Genomic DNA, 20,839 nt, shown 5'->3' on the forward strand with positions numbered 1-20,839 from the left:
CATCAAAACCTTTCCATATTGTGAAATCCCTGCATTCAGTAAACTTCTCTTTTCTCGTTTTGCAACAGTTTGTCCCTACTGGAAAACCGCAGACCCTGTTCCCTACACCCTTCCTGATCTTGGACCCTCTACCCCTTTGTCCCCTCCTACTCTCTCCTCTCTAGTCTTCAGAGCTCTAACATCCCGTTTCACGTCCGGTCAAAGAAAATCTGCTTTTAGAAACTCATTGGCTTCTTGTCCTTCCTTGGGCCCAGCAAAGCCTGGGACTCCATCTTGGGGAAATTGTTACTGTAGCAGTTAACTCCCAGTGGCCTTGTTTTATTTAATACACTGGGCATCTCTTGGTTTTACTCTGTGGTTGTACAGACTTTCTGTGAGGATGCTGAACTCAGCAAGTCTGAGGGAAGAGCTAGCAGTGTTTGCTAAAGCAACCTTGGATATCAAGGGCCTACCTAAAATATGGTGCTTGGAACAGGGACTAGGGTATGATTCCGTCACGAGCTGTCAGCGTTAAGGGCTAAGGAGACCCAGCGCCCTCTAAAGGGAGTGCGGATTAAAAGCAGCTAAAAATCAGACCTACGATATCACGTGGTCTCCTCTCCACCAATTGAAAATTAACAATCGCTTCCTCTGTTCCCCATGGAAACAACCCCGCCCCACTGACCCTCCCGCCCCATTCAACCATGAGGTTTTGGCCTTGTATTGAGTGTTTAAACTGACAATCAAATGCCTGCGTCTTCTGGCTGGACACCTTGCTTCCGCTAAGCAAGCTAGTACACTGATTGGCCAATAGAGCAATAGCTGGTACGCTATAGTCCAGTAATCCTCCTTCTGGGCGGGGTCTAGTGAGGACGTAGGGCCAATCAGCGGCGGTGTTGCTTTTGCGGCTCCACGTCGGCACCAGCTGCGGGGCAAGATGGAGGCGCTGATTTTGGTAGGAGCCGGAGGGGCAGCCGAGATGCTGTGGTGTCCAGAGGGGCCGGGAGTTGGGGTTCACCCTGCCTGGGGAGGGGTAGAAAGGGGAATTCCGGGTAATCCTCGGGGACCGAAGCTTCCGCCAGCCCCTGGAATAAGCGTGTGGCCTAGTGTAGGAACTGTAGGAGGTAAAGCCTCGGTTTAGAGTAGGGAGCTCTTCCGGGGAGAGGGCAGAATCCGTGGAAAGTTGAAGGGAGCACGTGGAGTCCTTAGAACGCATAGGATCGTAAGCGTACTGGATTGGGGTCCTTTAGGTTTCCCCTGATTCTGAGCATTCTGGAGGATACTCTGATTTGAATTTCACCAAACCCCCAAACTGACCCCAAATTCTAAGACTAGACTTCAGTCGTTTGTCATCACAGGGTCCTCCTGGTGGTTGTCATAGTTTGACTCTCCGTTGACAGTTCTGTTAACATATCTTCAGAAAACGGTTTTCCTTTTACTTCGGTCTCCTGTTAATCCCTATTAGGTAGTTTTGTCATGGTAAAAGTTCTGGAATACCTGATAAAGTTAGCACGGATTAGAGAATATTTTCCCAGACTCCTTATTCTGTTCTCATTTTTTCTCCCCACTAAAACCTTAGGGATTCTTCTGGCAAGATCTGGGATGCTAACTGTCCCTCTGGTTATATGAGAATTTCGGTGGCTAAAGGAGTGTTTTAGCTTCCTTACCCGTATGATCCCTTTTGCCTGTTAAAATACTATTACCTTTCTTTATAACTGGACTAGAGGATTTCTCTCTAAAGTGCTCTGTTTTACAGTGTGGAGATGTTAATATGTATGTATTTAGGAATTCGGCACCCTACCTCCTTCCTTGATTAAAGATGTTTTCTTGCATCTTTTTCTGCTCTAATACATGTGCATATCCAGATTTGCATCAGAATAACAGGTTTGATTTCCTTCGAAATGGCAAAGATAGGGATAATTCCTTCTCATCAGGTGAATTGGTCAAGTCTAGGTAGCAACCTTATGAGGTTTTTTTTTTATTTTTAATTTTTTTATTTTTTAAGTAATCTCTGCACCCAGTGTTTTGGCTCTGACTCACGACCTGGAAATCAAGGGCCGCAGACTCCACCAACTGAGCCAGCCAGGCACCTCCTGGATAGTTTTTAATAAGTTTTCTGTACCAGGCAGTTAGCCAGTATTCTTAACCGGATAACAGACTAGGATAAATTCCAGGGAATTGGTTTCTTTGAAAGTTTTTAGGAATTTTTAAAATGCTCCCTACATTTGTTTACAAGGAGCCTGCTTAGATGTATAGGAGTGAGGGACATGATGCTTGGGAAGCCCTCTTAATAAGGAATCTGTGTGTAGTGGTAAGTTGTGAGAGGAATATGTGAAAGTCTCACACATTTTCTCTTACCTCAGTTTTCAGTCTCTGCTTTCTTTTTGAAGTCTATTTCAATCTGCCCCTTCCTTGTATCCATTTTGATCAGTACCCAAGATTTCTGCTACCTCGGTCAGGGACTCCTGACCTTTGCTTTTAAAACCATATTGATTCTGGGTCACTGAGTGGCTCAGTTGGTTGAGCGTCCGACTTCAGCTCAGGTCACGATCTTCAGGTTCGTGAGTTCGAGCTCCTCGCCAGCTCTGTGCTGACTGCTTGGAGCCTGGAGACTGCTTAGGATTCTGTGTCTCCCTCTCTTTGCCCTTGCCCCACTCGTGCTCTCTCTTTCTTTTGATTCCTCATCCTGTCAGACCAAGTCTCTCTCTGTTGTTACCAGGTTTTCTCCTCATGGACTTTCTACCTCTCCAGTGTGCAGAATTGTACTTTTAAACATCAGTTATTAAAGCTTTTGTTGGGGACAAAGTACTAACAGGTATCAATTCATGTGCTGGTTTCCAAAGTTCTTATGATATTGAACTAATCTTTTCCTTCCTCTGTATCAACTCTTCACAGTTTCATTATCATTTGGGCCCCCAGTGAAGAATTTATATATCTTTCTCATCTTTCCAGCCTGCCTTAGCCAGAGCTCTAGGAGAGAAGTAAGCCTTAAGGCATTCATTAATGTAATGAATCAATTTCTCTGTAGCCACAATGGCACTAGTTTGTACCATCCTTGGGAGAAGTTGAAAAAAAAAAAAAAAAGGTAGTCATTTAAATAGTTTTCAGTATTCAGTGCTTCAGATGAGGAACCCTGATTGAGAATCAGGTGATACTGCCTAAATTTTTATTTCTCTCTACCCTCACACACTGGCTCACGGAATTTAGCTCCATCAGAATCAGAATCACCCTTCTGCACTGGTCCTTTGTAACCTCATCCCTTCCTTCGTTTCTCAGCCACATCTCCTGATTACTTAAATCACCATCTTTGTGAAAAGTGTGAGGTATCCCTGGATCTTACCTTAGCTCTCTACTGAACTAGAGTTTACTGATAATAGTTAACAGACCGCACCTTAAGGAGGGCAGATACCTCTAAAGTTCTCATAGGCTTCCTCCTCTCACATTTCTGTTTCCTGGTTCGGCTGGACCTCTGTGGAAATCTGATGAATGTATATTCTTCTATCCTCACCTCTACAAGGCACACAGCCATTGAGAAGAAGGGAAGGGTAATCTAGAGGGCGTCATGGAGAAACATCTGCCGAAACTTGATCTGATTATGGGATTTTCTAAATACCGGTAGGTTCCCTTCATTTAGGTACTTTACGGTGGGTCACTTTTCTCTTTGAATGAAGTAATCTAGCTCTAGGTTTCAAGCAGATCTGTCTAATCTTTCTCAGGTCCTCTTGTAGTCTCTAAGGAAAGAGACCCTTTCATTGACTTCCTTCCCGGTGTTTAATAGTGCTCCCAGCCTGCATCTTTGGACTTAGCTTCCTCTCTCCTGCTGTTTTCTGCTGGTGCTCCCTTTCTTCGCTGTGAATGGAGAGGGATCTCTGCAGGTCACCATTCTCCATTAATAACCTATGAAATCTTAAAGATAATGACTTATCCCCTTCCTCCTTCCCCCCCCACCCCCAAAGCTGAATTACTCTAGCAGTCTAGATCCTTAAATCTTTCCTCATAGGTTTCATTTTTCCTAATCCTCTCTGGATTCATTCTGAGTGTTTTTCCAGTGCTTTTCAGACTAGACTTAATTCCATTCTTTCTCTCCCTTTACAACATCCTTTCGTAAAACAAGGACCATATCCCAAATTCTCAGCCTCCTTCAAAAATCAGGGCATCCAGAGTGCACAAGAGCGTGCATCTAGATGGAGGAGGAAACTATGCAGAATACATGAAGGACTTAAAGGTTGCTATTGCTCTGTGGCCTTCGCTTCCTGAATCATCTTAATGGGGCTTTTGTTAAATTCCTTTGGCACTAACAGTAGAGGTACTTGGCCTGAATGCCCCCTCCCCCTGCTCTGGGCAAAGGTATCAATTACATTAAGCCCCCAAAGCACTCCCATCTCGTTCCTGGTAGTCCCCAGTGCCCCTCTCCCAGCTGCGTCCTTGCCGGTGCCTGGCCCCTCCATTTCGTTAGGAGAAGCAATCTCCTCGTTCCTGCGCCGTGGAGATATATTTCTCAGCTAGGGCGCGAGCTGTGCCAGCACTGCCCCCGGTGAGGTCCCTGGCAGCCATAAAAATTTTTATTGTGATTATGTTGGTGTCGGGGTGTCCATCTGGGTTATTGCACACCTAGTTTAATTGATTGAAGTTTAATTTATTGACACTTCAAATTAAATGATCAGAATAAACTGTGCTGTTACTCTGGCCGGCTTGTTTTAATGGTTGATTGCTGGAAGCAGACCCCGGCTTGAACTAAAACCCCCAAAGAGCAATTGACGCTGCTTCTAACTCTCTCCATGTCTTGCCCTCCAAGAAGACCTCGTTATAGATTTCCGACGTATTTATATATATTTTTTCCCTCTCCTTCACAGTGGTGGGAAAGAGTTGGTCCCCGGCAAGGTATAAATTATATCAGAGGTCTAGGGGAGCTGTCACCCGGTCAGAAGAGGAGGAGGGGGTCTCCCTGTGAAGAAAGTCAGACCTTTGAGAAGCCAGGTCTTCCCTGTGAAGCAGAGGAAGAATGCGATTATCCAGATATTTGAGGGAGCCTAGTGGCAGGTTTAGGGTCTTTTTTAATCTAGATATTTGCTGCTGTTCTTTTACTCCGTTGACACGACTTGGTTAGAGTTAGAATATTGACAACTAGTTATGGAAAGGGGAAATCAAGAAGCAAAGGATCGAACTGGAATAAAGAATCCGTGTCCACCTATCCACTTACGCTAGAGTAATTAGAAAGATGGGAGGCAGGGTGCCCTCAAGCAGCTGACGAAGATGGATTGGGGGTTTGAGTCCATGCACATGTTATAAGTTGCCTCTACTGGCAAGCGCCCTCTCGAATTCTGTCTTCCCTGATTCCGTACAGAATGGACCTTTTCCCAGATCAGATTATTAGTGTTCTCTTTATCCTAAGATTTCATAGCTTTCCTCATCTGGTGTTTGACCATACCTTCTCTTCAGAAGACTTTCCTGCCAGCTAACCTAAGTCACGTGTCGCAAGTGAAATGCATCTCCTTATCTGACCCTTTAGTTTTTCCCCATCAAGGCAGGTATCTGCACCTGCAGCCAGTTGGTTTGGTTAGCTCTACCAGTTTTCCTCAACTCCTTTTTCTATTATTTGTATACTTTTCAGAGGGAGACTGAAACTGGGCAGGGGATAGCAGTTATGCCTTAGGGCATGATTTTGAATTTTGGGGTGCAGAGGCTGTCGACTCATTCCTTTAGACTAGCAGATTGGGGGCGGGGCAGATAACACGAAACATCGTAAACAAGGACTTTGCAGAAATAGATCTAGTTCCGTCTGATTTTTCCCTTTAGTGATAATATTTAAATGAGTTCTTGGATTACGGAACCGGGGAAGGCAGGAAGTTCTAAAATGTTGCTCTCGGGCCTCAGGTGTGGAGTACTCGGATTTCTGCTTGTTCGACTCATCTCTCTTTCCAGTGCTGCTTTGTCCTGCATTTCTGTAATTTTCTGACTTTCATAACAGTTGGAGAATTGACTGTGCGGCCTCTGGGGAAAACTTCTCCAGATAAGGTTTTCTGAAATTAAAAAAAAATTCTAGGCTCAGACTCACAACCCTGAGCCCAAGAGTTGGGCTCACTCTGCCGACTGAGACAGCCAGGTGCCCTGGCTTTCTGAATTTTAAGAGAGGACCTGAGATTTTTGCCTTTCTGAGGCGCTTGGGCTTAGTTATCTTTGTCCTTGCCTGTCTCACAGCCACCAAGTTGAGTCACTGAAGGCTGGAGGGGTATGGTGCCGACCTTTGCTCCCCCTGCTGGCTGTGTTAGTTTTCTCAGTCATATTTACTAATTTATGAAGGCAACACACATATTTACTGCAGTCATTATTTGGTGCGAGGCAGAGGAGAGGGGGTGATTTACAAAATTATCATTAATTTCCCCTTTTTCCCCCTCCCCTCTCCACACCATCTTATTATCCTCACGAAGTATCATCTTTAATTCTAACTGAGCTCCTTGAAATCATGAGAATTTGCGAATGTGTATTTTTCTGGTCACGGGGTCCATAAATTTCATCAGCTTATCAAAAAGGTCTGCTGTAACTTAAGGTATTAACCTTAGCTGATCTCGGTCAGGCCTCTCATTTCTCTGATGAGGAAGCGGAGTCCCACAGAAAGGTAGAACTTGAGTTAATGGCTGACCCAGATTATGATAAAGGATTCAAGGAGTTCAGAGACATTTTCTCCTATAACGGAGTTCTAGGTGACTGTGCTTTCACATTTTCTCTCTGTCAGATAGGAACATTCTTTATAGGTGTTTCTTCCGGACATCACTTCTTCCTCCCTGAGACTTGTGTTCAGTTTCCTCTTTATAACCAATATTTGGTCTCAGGGCAGCTGGGTAATATTCTGTGGTACCTGTGACTCCTAGCCTTTCCTGAATCGAGCTTGGATCTAAGCAAACCCTTGGGTAGTGTGTGAAAACTTCCCTGTCAGAGCCTCGAGCTAATTCTTCTTTTCATTTGAAGTCCCTAGGCTTGTGGCTGGCAAATTGGAGCCCTCAACCCCAGAGGAGCTTTTCATTTGAAAGGAGTTGGCACAGAGTCAAGGGGCAAAGTACCTGCTTTGCTATGTAGAGCTGGGAGTGGTATCTAGGGATTTTTCTTTCTAGTTTTTACCACCTTGGTTTTACTGTATAAATAGAGTTGGGGCGCCAGGGTGGCTCAGTCTGTTGAGCATCCATCTCTTCATCTCAGCTCAGGTCTTGAGTTCAAGCCCTGCGTTGGGCTTCACGGTGGGCAGGGAGCCTATGTAAAAAAATAAATAAGTAAAAAAATAGGGTCAAGGGAAGAGCATGTTTCTTGTTGATCAAGACCTTTTGCCAAGCCAGGGTACTACTTTTTGGCATGGCCATAAACATTTCTTCTTTCTTTCTTTCTTTCTTTCTTCCTTCCTTTCTTCCTTTCTTCCTTTCTTCCTTCCTTTCTCCCTTTCTCCCTTTCTCCCTTTCTCTTTTTCTTTCTTTCATTTCTAGGAGAGAGAGAGAGACCGCGTGACCAGGGGAGGGTCAGAGAGAGAGGGAGACACAGACTCTGAAATAGGCTCCAGGCTCTGAGCTGGCAGTCAGCACAGAGCCCGACGTGGGGCTCGAACCCATGAACCGCGAGATCATGACCTAAGCGAAAGTCGGGCGCTTAACCGACTAAGCCACCCAGGCGCCCCAAACATTTCTTTATTAGTGGAAAATGAAGAACTTTCCAGGAATCTCAACAAGATTCTTACTTGTGCTCCTTCAACTGTGTGGATAACACTTTCTTGCTCCACAAAGGCTTCTTGGTCACATCCCCCTCTCCCAGGAATTAAAAAAAAAAAATTACTCTTAGCCCCCAAACATCCTGTCTGCCTGCTGCAAAGACTCCTCTCTCCCCATCCTCCCTTTCCCCACTTTCCTCTTCTGGTGACATTTCATGATCTTACCCCAGAGTGTCTTCTTACTCTATATGCTGTGAACTGACTTAATTCCATGCTTTTTCAGAGCCCATCTCTCCTAGTTTGACTTACAAGACACACAAATAGAGAATTTCTTCCCAGCGCTGCCTTTTGAATATTTTTGCTGACTATAATCCTGAGGAAGCTGCAGGTCATTTGAAGGCCCACAGGGGGCAGCACTAGGAATGACTTCCCCTCTAGTCCCGTCTCTGCTGGGAGCAGGGGTACTGGGAGATGGTGTTTTTCACCAGACTACAGAAATCCTGTGATTGAGATCAAAGACTCCTTTGCAGCAGGCTGGTTGCTTGTTTGGTGTTGTTTCAGTGCTCCTGAGGAATCCAGTCTAATTTTCTTGACAATAAAAACGTACATGAAAATCTATCTGAGCCACCCAACCTCCCACAAACAGTCTGCCTACATATCATTTCCAGGCACTATTAGCATTTGAGGTGAAGTTCTGTTATACACTCAGGCTGTGGCTCTCTGAAAGTCAGTGCATCACAGAACTTTGTCTCGAAAGCTTTCTAGCAGCTACACATTTGGGAGTGGGAGGGAAGAATAGACCCTTTAAATCCTTTGAACATGGCCTAAGCTTGTAGGGTCTTTTTCAGTAATCAGCATTTAATGTGTTATGAGGTCAAACCTAGTTCATTGTCCAGGAGGCCCATTTCTCAGTAGCTGGGAGTTATTCATAAACTTGCCCTTTGCAAAACTTAAAATGAAATTACATCACCAGTAATGGTTTCTGGGGCCTTTAAACTGGCTAGTTTTATGGGATGAGAGAAACTCCTGGCCTCCCCACTCCTGAGAGGTAAAGGCCCCCGGCTGACGTGGAAGCGGCTGTAGTCAGGAGGTGGCCGGAGACGTAAGGGAGAAGCCGCTGGCTCCGGCTGTCACGGAGTGGGGAGTTAAAGCAGCATCAGCTCATGCCTCCCTTCTTGGCTTTATTTAGTTATTCCTTTGGAAATCTGAAATGACCAGCCTTTTCTCTAGTGCCTTCTTACCTCTTCCAGAGCTGTAGTTAAGTCAGATCTGGTCTTCTCCCCACCTTCCTTCGACTGCCTTTTATCCATCCTGGTAAGATTCAGTTCCTATTTGGGGGCTTTCCGTGATAACATCTTCTAGGAAGCCAGTGCGAAAGGCCAAGGGCAGAACCCGGGAATCTCTTTCTGTCTTTGCCAGCAGTTTTAGGCACTCATACCCCAGTGGCCACAAAGGGCATTGTCTCTCTGCTGGTTGGCTGGTGGCGATAGGGTTTTTCTTTCCTTTGGGATCCATCCCATTCTTTCTAGGGATGCCAGACTCTATGGCTGCAGGAACCAGTTACCTATGCCAGATGAATGCCCAGTTTAAACCATTAGGAAGCTCTCCAAGATTTCTGTGAATGTGGAGAGAACGGAGCCAGAGATTTCTGGGGAAAAGTAGGAAAAAGGATCTCTTTCAAATTTCCTTCCCCGTGGGCTTCTTTTCCTCTGTGAAGGAAACTCATTCCCATTGGTGTCTCCCTTTTGGTCAGTTGAGGTTGGTCCCTCAAGTAACTATAGAATTAAGTCTGCTTTATGGGGGAGGTCTTTCTGTGGGGTTTTGGGGTTAGGAAAGCTTCTCCATTTGTGACCTTTCAGAAGAGACTCTGGAGGACTTTCCTCTGCTAGATGCAGAGTTCCTTAGTTTGAGGCAGACTATTCCGGGGAGTAATGTGTAGATGGTGGGCATCTCTGGAGTGTTGATCAGAGCAGACACACGTAGGTTAGTAATATCACCCAGACTGGCCACAACAGGACCTCTGCCGATACGTGGGAGTCTAATTCTAAGAGTTCCCCTAGATGCTTACTGCTTCAAGAAATGTTTTACTTTATTCTCAAACTTCATTTATTGTCACAATTATCCAATAAATACCGAGAGTGTAGTGTGTCACGTGTTGCTCTGGACACTTGGAATACATCAGGGAACAAGACACAGAAATTGCTGTTCTCAAGAATTCAGGTTGGGGCACCTGGGTGGCTCAGTCGGTTAAGCGTCCGACTTCGGCTCAGGTCATGATCTCACGGTTCGTGGGTTCGAGCCCCGCGTCGGGCTCTGTGCTGACAGCCAGCTCAGAGCCTGGAGCCTGTTTTGGATTCTGTGTCTCCCTCTCTCTCTGACCCTCCCCTGCTCATGCTGTCTCTCTCTCTCACTCAGAAATAAATAAAACATTAAAAAAAAAAAAGAATTCAGGTGAGGGAAGCTCACGTTCTTCATCACCCTGTTGTCTAAAGGCTGGGTTCCCTTTACTCTCATTCTTAATTCCCCGAGGCGGTGTTGGCCATTTGTATAAAATCATAAACCTCCCGGTGCCTCATGGGACAGTTTGCCTTTGTAGAGGCTGCAGTTTCTGGATCCTTGGCAATAATTCTTTCATGCTCACTCTTGGGTCTTTATTAAACACACGCCACATGCTTGGAGGTTATATTTGGCCCCTGTGAGGTCCTCGGGTTTCCTAAGCAAGGCCAGGAAAGGGAGGCAACAGCCCTGTCTCACAGCCCAGGGGAGGGAGATCAATGGTAAGTAATGTTAATGAGCAGTTCAAGGAATGTGGAGCTCCTGAGTGGCTCCTCGGTTAAGTGTCGTCGTTGGACTCTTGATTTCCACTCAGGTCATGATCTGACAGACTGTGAGTCCGAGCCCTGCATCGGGCTCTGTGCTGACAGTGCGGAACCTGCTTGGGACTCTCTGTCTCTCGTCTCCCTCTCTCTCTCTGCCCCTCCGCTGCTTGCTCGCTCACTCTCTCTGTCTCTCAAAAATAAACAAACATTAAAAATAGAAAAAAGAAATTCAAGGAATGTGAGGTGCGTCTAGCTGGCTCAGTTGGTGGAGCATGCGACTCTTGATCTTGGGGTTATGAGTTCGAGCCCCGCGTTGGGCGTGGAGCCTACTTAAAAATACATTAAGAAAAAAATAAGAAATTTAAGGAAGATGAGCCTGCAGACCCCTTCCATACACATAACGCTGCCTCCCTTCCTTTTCCTCTCCTGGTTAGCTTGTTCCTTAGATGTTGCAGGAGTAGAGGAGCCTTTGCCAAGTGATATGCCGTTAAGTGATGTAAGCATAAAGGCTGAGGCTGTGGTTCCTTTACGAAAGCCGTTATCCTCAAAATTTGACTTTTGGTAGCGAAAGAATTCTCCCCTCCTGCCCATTAATTCCAGGCTTCTCAGACCCTCTTCTTACTACTTTTTAACTCCCTCAACATTCAGAATCGTTTTTGTCTTGGCAAGTTAGGCGGTAGTGTTGGGAGTATCCTAGAGGAACTGGGATCAGAGGGGAGGTCTTGGGAGATGGATGGCTCACTGGGCTGCATTCCGAGCTGGGGTGTCTGCGTGCACGAGTGTGTGCACGTGTGCGCGTTCATTTCCCTCTGTTCAGTGTGTGGGCGGCTCAGGGAAGGCTTGCTTTATGCCTCTGCATTGCTACTGCATTGGGACTGCAGAAACTTCTGAGTACCCTAGGGCACTCGACCCTGTTTTCAGATAGCCTCATGCAGTGCCTATTAATTAATCTGGTCACGTTCCATACCTACCTGTACAGGGGAGACGGGGTGGGGGTATAATTTGGAAAATAACTGTAGCATAATATTTGGAAGGCAGCTATGCTCACCACTATGCCACCAACGCTGTAGCATAATATTTGGAAATAACAGCACAACCTACCTTGATTAAACCCTCTGTGAGCCGGGCTCAGAGAACTGGTTCTTTGACTGTGTTTCAGAGTTCTTTGTTGAAATGCCCCCTCCCTCAATTCAGTTCATTCACCGCTTGAGCATTCTCAGCAGGAGTTGCCTGACTCTAACCAGGGTGGGTTAGGGGACCTGCAGAGGCACCTCTGGATCCCCTCGCAGCCCCAGTGGGACCAGGGGAAGGTAGCTGGTTTGCCACTGGTAGCAGGAGCCTTCAGGACTGAAGGTATGTTCATATCTCTTCAGGAACCCTCCCTGTATACCGTCAAAGCCATCCTGATTCTGGATAATGACGGAGATCGACTTTTTGCCAAGGTGAGATTCCCTTTGAAATTCACTGCGGAGCAAGACAAAGACTCGTTCTGAGATCTGGACCTGGGGACCAGGTTATATTAACTCCTATGATAACTCCAGTTATATTAACTCCTGTTCCTTGATGCTGTAATTTTGAGATTTCTCCCATTTTTGTGTGACCGCCCTGGATAAAACCCAAACTGCTTCTGTCCCTTAGTCCCCCTGCTTCCGTACTTGACCTCCTTTGTTGTCAGCATCAGAGCAGGGAAAAACCTGGGAACCTTGGTTTCTGAACAGTACAGTGTCTGGATATGAGAAGCAGGCTGCCTGTGCCCATCATTCTTGTCCCCATTCCTTTTGCCTTGTCACCCTGCCTGCATTTTCCCAGGAAATGCTCTGGCAAGTTCCAGGGTTCCAGCCCTAAGTCTGCAGTCACCACTAAGCTTGTTACCTCCTGATTTCCCCAGTGTGGTGTTTCTAACTTTGGATCTATTGAAAGAGAGGAGAAAGGACACCCCTCTCCTCTCCCTCCGTAGTGCCCCCCCCCCGTGGAAATTTTTTCTGTCCCTGGTGTATTAACTCCGGGCGAGCACAGCATAAATCAATCAGCAGGTAGAGATTAGTTTAGAATTCACCAGCTGTTCCTCCCTGTAATTGGATGTAACTATGCAGGACACCTTTTGAAACAGTTATCCAGTTACTAAATGCCAGACCTGTCATAGGTCTTCAGCTGACTGCGACGGATTAGCCCCTAAAGAGCAGAGCGATTTAGCAGTCTGTATCTCCACCCCCGTGCCAGGGAGAGCTTGGGAGTGGGCTCGGCAATGTGCTGGATGGTCTCCTGCTTTCAGTTTTCAGAAAAGAGAGTGGAGATATGAGAGATTAGACAGGGTGTGCCTTTCTTTAGAGGAATGAGGCTTTTGCAGCTTCTCCCCGGCCCTCAGCTTCGTACTGTGAATGAGAGTCTGGAAGGAGTGTTTGTGCCTCTAGTGCCTTTTGTGTTCTCTAGTGCTGCTCCCCGACGTGGGGTCATTCCTGGGAAGCACTCGATGAGGCTGGTCTCGGGACCGCTCTCCCAGAGTGCAGACAGGGCTAGAGCTTCGCCCGTAGGGCTTGCAGGCCCTTGGCTTACAGTCTTAGAAGTGTGATATGGGCTTGCTTACGGCAGGGTCCCTAAATTTTTTTTTTTTCTTTTTGGTATTCTATTACTGCCCATTCCCTGCCTCCATAGTTCTTCCTTCCTCGTGGCGGTGTTTTTCCCTCACCCCATGCCTTAAAGGAAAGAAATCCAAGATCCAGGGCAAAGCACCATCACCAATCATTCTGGGCTCCCCGCTCTAATGACCCAACCCATCTCCTTTCCCTCCGACCAGTACTATGACGACACCTACCCCAGTGTCAAGGAGCAAAAGGCCTTTGAGAAGAACATTTTCAACAAGACCCACCGGACTGACAGTAGGTCACTTTCCTTTCACTGCTCCCGGTGTTGGGGGGACCGTGGTGCGCAGGGGGTGGCGGCGGGACTGCAGAGAAAGGATAAAATGACTGCCTCCTCTCTTCTCTCTTTTCCTCCTCCCCTCATATAATAAACTCTTCAGAAATGTAATGGGGAGGTGAGTGTACCTCACGCGGGAATACCGTGCTGGAAGGTTGGCTGTTAGCTACCTGTCTAGTCCCTGGATTTATGAGCCTCACTTGACAAATTTAACTGCAGCTCTGCTTATTGTACCGCATCCATTAGGGCAGGTAAATGGAAGTCTGTAAAGGTGACCGCTCTGCATTTTCACCTCCGAAGGATCGACTAGTATCCTGTCTCATATACAAGGAGGGAAATAAGGGGAGCTGGCAGGGAGGTGGTCAGAGGAGAACATGTTTCGATTCCCCCAAGTTTACACTTCCCTTCTTCTACCACCTGGAAAGAAAAAGCCGGTCAACTTTGGTCTTTGGACATTATTACAGCCTACCTCCCTTGAGCCCAAACAGCTGGATGCCAGGAATGCATGGTAACTCACTCTACAGGACTCGCTTACCTCGGGGCCAACCAACCAACCTCTGTCTCCACCTTCCCCCCCACCCCCGCCCCCAGGTGAAATTGCCCTCCTGGAAGGCCTGACAGTGGTATACAAAAGCAGCATCGATCTCTATTTCTATGTGATTGGCAGCTCCTATGAAAATGAGGTGAGAATCCCCATCGCCCTGTGCTATTGCTGATCCCACTTCCTAAACCACAGGCAGGACACACAGGCAGGACACCGTTACTGGTTCTGGACCCTAGGAGTGCCACGTCCCTCTGGCTTCTGACTGGGCTCATGAAGTTGTCAGAATCCTGCTGCCCTCACAGATGTGGCCTAGCAAACAGATCAACCTAGAGGCGCCTGGCTGGCTGAGTCGGTTGAGCGTCCAACTTCGGCTCAGGTCACGGTCTGTGGTTCATGAGTTCGAGCCCCGTGTTGGGCTCCGTGCTGAAGCTCAGAGCCTAGAGCCTGCTTCCCATTCTGTGTCTCCCCCTCTCTTTGCCCCTCCCCGACTCGCACGTATCTCTCTCTCAAAAATAAATAAACTTATTTAATTTAATTTTATTTAATTTTTTAAATTAAAAAAATAAAAAAAAATCAAACTAGAAAGCANACCCACGAACCGTGAGATCATGACCTGAGCCAATGTCGGACGCTTAACCGACTGAGCCACCCAGTCGCCCCTCAGAGGTAGATTTCTGAGGTAAAATCAAAGTCAAGGAGATACTTGCTCCTACTGTGAAGGCTCCACACCTGATGGAGCTTGGGTCACTNCAGAGGTAGATTTCTGAGGTGAAATCAAAGTCAAGGAGATACTTGCTCCTACTGTGAAGGCTCCACACCTGATGGAGCTTGGGTCACTTAGCCAACATTCAGGGTCATGTTGAAGCTGTACATTCTGAATGGGTCACTTGAGAAAACTGTGAATATAGCCCTGACCTGCTTCCTATACACAGGAAAAGCTACTTACCTCAGGTAGCAATGCCGAGGAGGGCAGAGAAGTAAAAATACTTCTCCCCCATAATTCCCCCCCCCCCCCATAATTTGAAGCAAAAGTAAAAGTTTGAGAGAAGCAACCCTTTCTGAGCTCTTACTACTTTAAGTGTTTTGTAAGGTACCTTGTTATCTAATCCTTACAGCACTTATGTGAGTTGTGGGTATTAGTGTTCTTGTTTTATAGATGAAGAAACCAAAACACGAGGAACAATATGAAATTGCTTGCACATGAGCACCGTTGAACTACAGAAATGGCAGTTTCATATGGTTCAACCTAATAACTTTCCCCAGGTCACACATGTAGAAATGGCTCAGCCGGGATTTCAGCCCAGCTCTGTCTGACTCCAAAACCCATGCTCTTTCCACTAACTCCCTGACCTTAGTCACTGTTTGGTTAATGATTTTTTTCCCGAAGATATCAGATAACATCTGTGCAGTTGGTAAAGACCTGTAGAGGACCGCGGTAGGAAAGTTTGAACAGTCTGGCCAGAGAGAGATCTCAAATTGGGGGATTGTGTAGCAGAATTTATTTCTGCGAGAAGCCACAGGTCCTCTTCCTGTTTTTGCTCTGACTTCCCTTATGCTTTCGGTCCTTTGTGAAAGCCTGTGTCTTTTGATGCTTAATGAATTAGCAGGTTTTGTTTTCAGGTAGCAGCTTTCAGGGCCTTGAACCTTACCCTTCTGCTGCTTCTGTCTCCCAACAGCTGATGCTCATGGCTGTTCTGAATTGCCTCTTTGACTCATTGAGCCAGATGCTGAGGTGAGCAGGCCATTCTTGACATCTGCTTGGGAGAGAAAGTCACTATTCATTAGGCCCAGGGATTTGTGGGGGGAATTAGCAGAGGCTCCAGGGAATTGATTTACCTTGAGAAGTTAGGCTTATTATTTCAGAGTAATTTGCACTGATGGGGAGGCCTGGCTGGAAAGTATGTCCCTCCTGTGGGATAATTCTCCCAAGAAAGGGGATCGGGCAAGAGCAGTGTCTGTCTCCTCTCATATTACCCAGTGGCTCTGTCAGAGCTCTGAGCCCCCTTAAGGTGCTTTTCTAGACTCCATGAGAAGGTAGGGAAAGGGCAAGTGTAAGGAAGTGTCCCAGAGGTGACATCAGTACCCTGGGGATGGAGGCAACCCTCCCTGTTTTTAACTTTAGCCCTTAGTTTTTCGTTTCTGTAGGACAGGAAGAATATGCCATTTAGCCTCTCCTCCCTTCCACCTCCCCAGCAAGCCTCTGGTCCCTGTTTAGATGGGCAACAGAAGAGATATAAGATACTTCTCCTGAAAACATCCAGGGCTCTGCGCTTCATTCCCCCCAGCAGCTCCCAAGTGAACCCAGTACAGACAGCCATCCGCCATCCGGAGCAGAACAGCAGGCGCTCTCGGCCCCACAAAATCAGCAGGGCGAATGGCTCCGATTTCCTCAGGAAGGGGATGATTTATTTCTTAGCCAGGTGAATGAATAGACTTCATTTCAGTGATCTAGTGAAAGAGTCAAGCTGACGGATGTGACCGGCCACATGCACAACCACCGGAGCTGAAGCTGGTGGATGAGGGCCCTGACTGTTCCCAGCCCCCTGGCTGGGCTTCTTTTCAAGGCCTGAGGAGAGCTGGTGAGGGAGGGGGACGCAGGGTGAAATGGAGAGAGGCTTAGAAAGTCTGTCAGAACTTGAGTGCACATAGAGTTTGCACTCAACTCCTCTCCATCTCCCGCCACCTCCAGATTGGGTTTAGCTGTTTTTTTGCTTTTTTCCACCCACTGATGTTAGTGTTTATGAGCAATGTCATGAGCCGCGTCACGGTAGGTAGGGAAGAAACAGTAGCTCTGGATAATTAACCCTTGAATAGTCAGAAATTGACTATGTTTTTTTGAATCTCTTTCCTGACATTCCTGATCCTTACTTAGCAACTAATAGGAATATGCTTAGAGTGGATTAGCCAACAAGTTCTTCTCCACTTACTTTTTAGACTGTGCGGTTGGTAGAGACATTTTATTGGTCTACTTTAGGGTCCCCAACCCAGACAGTGTCCTAGGTTCCTCTTACACACAGGCTGGTTTTTCTCTTCTTTGGGGACTCAGGAAAAATGTAGAAAAGCGAGCTCTGCTGGAGAACATGGAGGGGCTCTTCTTGGCTGTGGATGAAATCGTAGATGGAGGGTGAGTTTTCTGACCTGCCTGGACCTCCTTGGATCTGGGGTGAGAGGATGGGTAGTTTGCCTCTGTCCTAAGGCAAGTGGCCCTAGTGACCGGAGTATCCCCACAATGGGTTTGTCCTTCAGGACAGAGCGAACGATGGTCTCTTCTTTGTCTTCGTAGGGTGATCCTAGAGAGTGATCCTCAGCAAGTGGTTCACCGAGTAGCGTTAAGGGTAAGAAGAGGGTGCTCCCCTCCATCCCCCATCCACTCACCCTCTAGGGCCAGACCTGCTAAATTTATCTAAAGGTCAGGGCTTATACAAAACATAGAACCTTCTCCTTCCCTTTCAAATTCTCATCATCTCAAAGAGAGGAAGCAGAAGGAGCATACTTTTGTCCCTCACCTGCTACCTAACGTCTCATACAGTCTTTGCACAGAGGGGACATCTAGTACACACCTAATTGAACCAAAGATTAATAAAAGAAACTTTACTATGAATGGTTCTGAAACTATAAAGGAAGTTGAGGTTGGCTTATACTTCCTTTGGGGATGGATCCCAGTCAAGTGAGGCAGAGGAGTGTCTTCCTTGTCATAGCGTCCTATATAACTTAAGGCCAGCACCTCTCTATCAGGAAGTGTTTATTTGCAGAACCTCAGGCCTCCTTTGGTGCGAGGGACACCAGAAGGAGGCCTTTTGGTTAACCATTGAAGCCTCCAGGTCTGCTGGGGAGATAATGGTGAGTGTAGAGAGAGCCCACCGGCAAATTGTGGGGTGCCTAGGTGTTTGAGCACAGCAAATCTCCCCATTCATAGAATGTCCCAGCTCTGACCTCCACAGAGTGAAGGCTGACAGTGCCGGGTAATGGGAAATCTTCTCCCTTAACTGCCATGGGCTCCATTTGCATAGTTTAATCTTCTCCTCTAACATATGTCTCTATGTAGCAAGAGAGAGGGTCCCCCCCACCCCCACTCCCGCCTTCCCCTTCTCAGGCTGCTGTTGCAGCAGTTTATTTCTTCAAATTAACATGCTGTCGTTACCCATCAGGCCTTGCGGGATCCATTAAATTACCCCTGGCTCCCCCTCATCCTTTCCCTAGCGATATTGATATTCAGGGAAGGTCTTCTCTGACTAGGGAATCAGGTCTCCCACCCCCAAGTTGAGGATCAGATAACCTGCTGATTACTTGGAATGGAATAAATCTTTTAAGAAGTCCTCCTGCCTTAAAACAGAGGATGGATGAAATGACCCTTTTCTGCTCCCAGTCCCTCTGGCCAAGTAAAATTATGGCTGTACTTCCTAGAAGGGACTGAGAAGTCGGGCATCTGCCTTTTCCTTCTCCACTGCCAAACTTCAGTCAGGTCTTACTCCAGCTTTCTCCCATGCTAAATGCTTGTTTTCTCTGTGCCGTAGGGTGAAGATGTCCCCCTAACAGAACAGACCGTGTCTCAGGTACGACTTTCTCCTTTCTTCCTCTCCAGATGGACTGGGTCCCTGAAGAGGCTAGAATAGCACTCCACCCCAGCCCAACTTGGAATGAACCTAGAGACCGAAGACACCTCTTTCTTGGCTCCCCCCTATTCCAGAGAACTGGGACTCCTACAGCCAAACACTCCCGATCCCACCCAACTCCTGTCCCACTTCCCGTGAGCCGTGGCTGTCAGCCTTGCTCTGCACCCTTCAAACCCTCCCTGCTTGATGCCTCATTCAGTGATTTATTCTCCAGCAGAGGCTTGCCTTAAGCAGATGGTCTGTGTGCGTGCACGCGCACACACACTCTCTCTCTCTCTCTCTCTCTTCTCTTATTATTCAAATGAGGGCTAAGCTGGAAATGCATATTCTAGAACAAGCAGGTTTTGCAGATCCATCCTGCTTCTCTGCAGATAAGATTGTCTACCTGATGCGAGAGTCAAGGGAGGGATTCTGTTTTCTACCTACTTGGAATTCTCACGGAGAAGTCCATCTGGATGCGGTCACCCCTCCTTTCTAACATATGTCCAGTAACCCCCGATTTTTTTCTCTCCTCCCAGGTATACCTCTTCTCTCTTCATCCCCCCAGTGGATTTGAATTTTTTTGGAATTTCCCAAACTGACAGTCCTCTAGGGCTTTAGAGAGCTTCTTCCCATCCCTCTGCCCTTGGGGATTTTCTATTTGCCATTCTTCTAAGGACAGGGAAGGCAAGTGAGGGGAAGGAGAGCCCCGGTCTCTGTCCTTGCCCTGCCCTCCCCCCAGCCAGCCCCTCACTGCTGCCCTTGTCCCTGCAGGTGCTGCAGTCAGCCAAAGAACAGATCAAGTGGTCACTTCTTCGGTGAAGACCTCGCTGTTCCTGGCTCCTCACCCCCTCAGAACATCCACGTGTCTGCTGTGACTCCTCATCCAGCCCCCCAGCCGATGCTCTCAGGGTCACCTCGGGGATCACAAGGGATCCTTAAATCTCCATCCTGTCTGTGGTCGCTCTCCCAAACCCCCATTTACACCTCCTGCTCTTTCACACTTTCTTTTAACAACCTGGGAGTAAAGCTCCCATCAGATTCGAACACGGGGCAGGGAAAGCACCCTCTTCCTTTCCACACTGAATTGTGCTCTCACGCTCTCCTACCCCCCCCCCCCCTTTTTTCTCTCAACTTCTGTGCCCTTTGCTGCAGCTACACTTCAGATCAAAGCAGGAGAAAGAATGTGCTGAGTGTTTTCCTCCCTTTGCCTTTACCAGGCCTTCATCCCAACAGCCCATATGTTAGCAAGGGGAGGGAGAGAGAGAATTTTTTTCCTATAGAACGAGGGGGTGGCATAGCCAGCCTCAGCCACAGCCCCACTCACTGGCCTCCGCATTTGCCCCCGTGCCTTCTCACTGCCCCGTCCTCCAGCCTCGGAGGAGAGACGGGGAACAGCTCATGGGCAGGGGACAGAGTGGAAGGGGCCGGGATTTACATTTTATTGGCTAGGGCTTATAAAATCCTGTGTTTCCGTCACAGCCGCATTCCGACCCTGATCCTGGCTTAGAGCTTCAGAACCGCTGTGGGTCTGTGAGTGTCCGTCGTAGGGGTGTCCATCGTAGGGGTGTCCGTCTCCTGGTCCACTACCTTGACTCTCCACCTTCACCTCCCAGGGGGTCTTTGCCTGGTTCGTCCTCACTGTGCCCTGGAGCGAAGTCAGTCCCTGGACGAAAACTCCATTTTTGTCTTGGGAAGAAGAGTTTTTGCTCCGAGCTGGGGAGGAGGTGGGATTTATGACCTGGGCCTCTGGGTGCTGTCCCCTTGGCTCCCCCACATGCATTTCCCTCCTCTGCCCTGAGCCTGCAGTCCCTGCCGCTTAAGCCCCTCTTCTCTCTGCCTCAGCCTTACATCCAGGCAGTAGCTCTGGGCTCCTTCCCTTCATAGGTCGCTGAGAGAGGCGCCTTTCTTCAGAAAACCTTTGGGATTTGGCTTTCCCCAGGAAGATGGAGGATGGAACACCCACTCTTGGGTCTAATCTTTCCCCTCGACCCAAAACTTCCCACAAAAATGTCTCAAAAGAACCTTCCTGAGACTTAATTCTGCCCCACCCACCAACTGCCAGTTCTCCCAAGACTGAAGTGGGGTGAATAACCGGGCATATTTGAGGGGCCATTTTTGTGTCAGAGATGTATGGAGCCAGGAGACAGCCACCCTCATATACTGCTATGTGCAAAGAGGAATAAAACAGACTTCTTTTTCCAAACTGCCTTTGTGTGATGTTTCTGTTCCTCTTCCTCTCTTTTTGGCAGCCGCTTCTATTCCTCTAGCCCCCCCCCATCACTCCCCCTCTTCCAAT

General features: G+C 47.6%; 1 protein-coding gene across 6 annotated transcripts; it reads left to right on the forward strand.

Moving 5' to 3' along the window:
• The first annotated feature begins 873 nt into the window (after positions 1-873).
• COPZ1 (coat protein complex I subunit zeta 1) lies at positions 874-20,746 on the forward strand. Of its 6 annotated transcripts, none has more exons than XR_013332481.1 (12): positions 874-934; positions 11,862-11,930; positions 13,283-13,364; positions 13,996-14,087; positions 15,625-15,680; positions 16,234-16,368; positions 16,995-17,072; positions 17,232-17,283; positions 18,463-18,501; positions 19,080-19,227; positions 19,315-20,073; positions 20,428-20,746. XR_013332481.1 is itself a non-coding variant. In XM_077753526.1 (12 exons), exons 1-11 carry the CDS (start codon positions 917-919, stop codon positions 20,048-20,050), a joined length of 693 nt encoding a protein of 230 aa, XP_077609652.1. In that variant the 5' UTR covers positions 874-916; the 3' UTR covers positions 20,051-20,073; positions 20,428-20,746. The 6 variants fall into 6 exon arrangements, 4 of the variants coding, with proteins under 4 accessions (XP_077609652.1, XP_077609651.1, XP_077609654.1 ...); XM_077753526.1 differs by lacking the exon at positions 19,080-19,227 and having other exon boundaries at positions 19,315-19,358; positions 20,023-20,073; XR_013332480.1 differs by having other exon boundaries at positions 19,315-20,746.
• The last annotated feature ends 93 nt before the right edge of the window (positions 20,747-20,839 follow it).

The sequence above is a fragment of the Crocuta crocuta genome, unplaced genomic scaffold (genome assembly GCF_008692635.1).
Source record: "Crocuta crocuta isolate KB4526 unplaced genomic scaffold, BGI_CrCroc_1.0 scaffold30, whole genome shotgun sequence".
Taxonomy (NCBI): Eukaryota; Metazoa; Chordata; class Mammalia; order Carnivora; family Hyaenidae; genus Crocuta; species Crocuta crocuta.

Coding starts and splice junctions, on each gene's coding strand:
- COPZ1 (XM_077753525.1), top strand. Junction 13,365..13,995: donor CAAGACCCACCGGACTGACA/GTAGGTCACTTT, acceptor CCCCGCCCCCAG/GTGAAATTGCCCTCCTGGAA. Junction 14,088..15,624: donor GCAGCTCCTATGAAAATGAG/GTGAGAATCCCC, acceptor GTCTCCCAACAG/CTGATGCTCATGGCTGTTCT.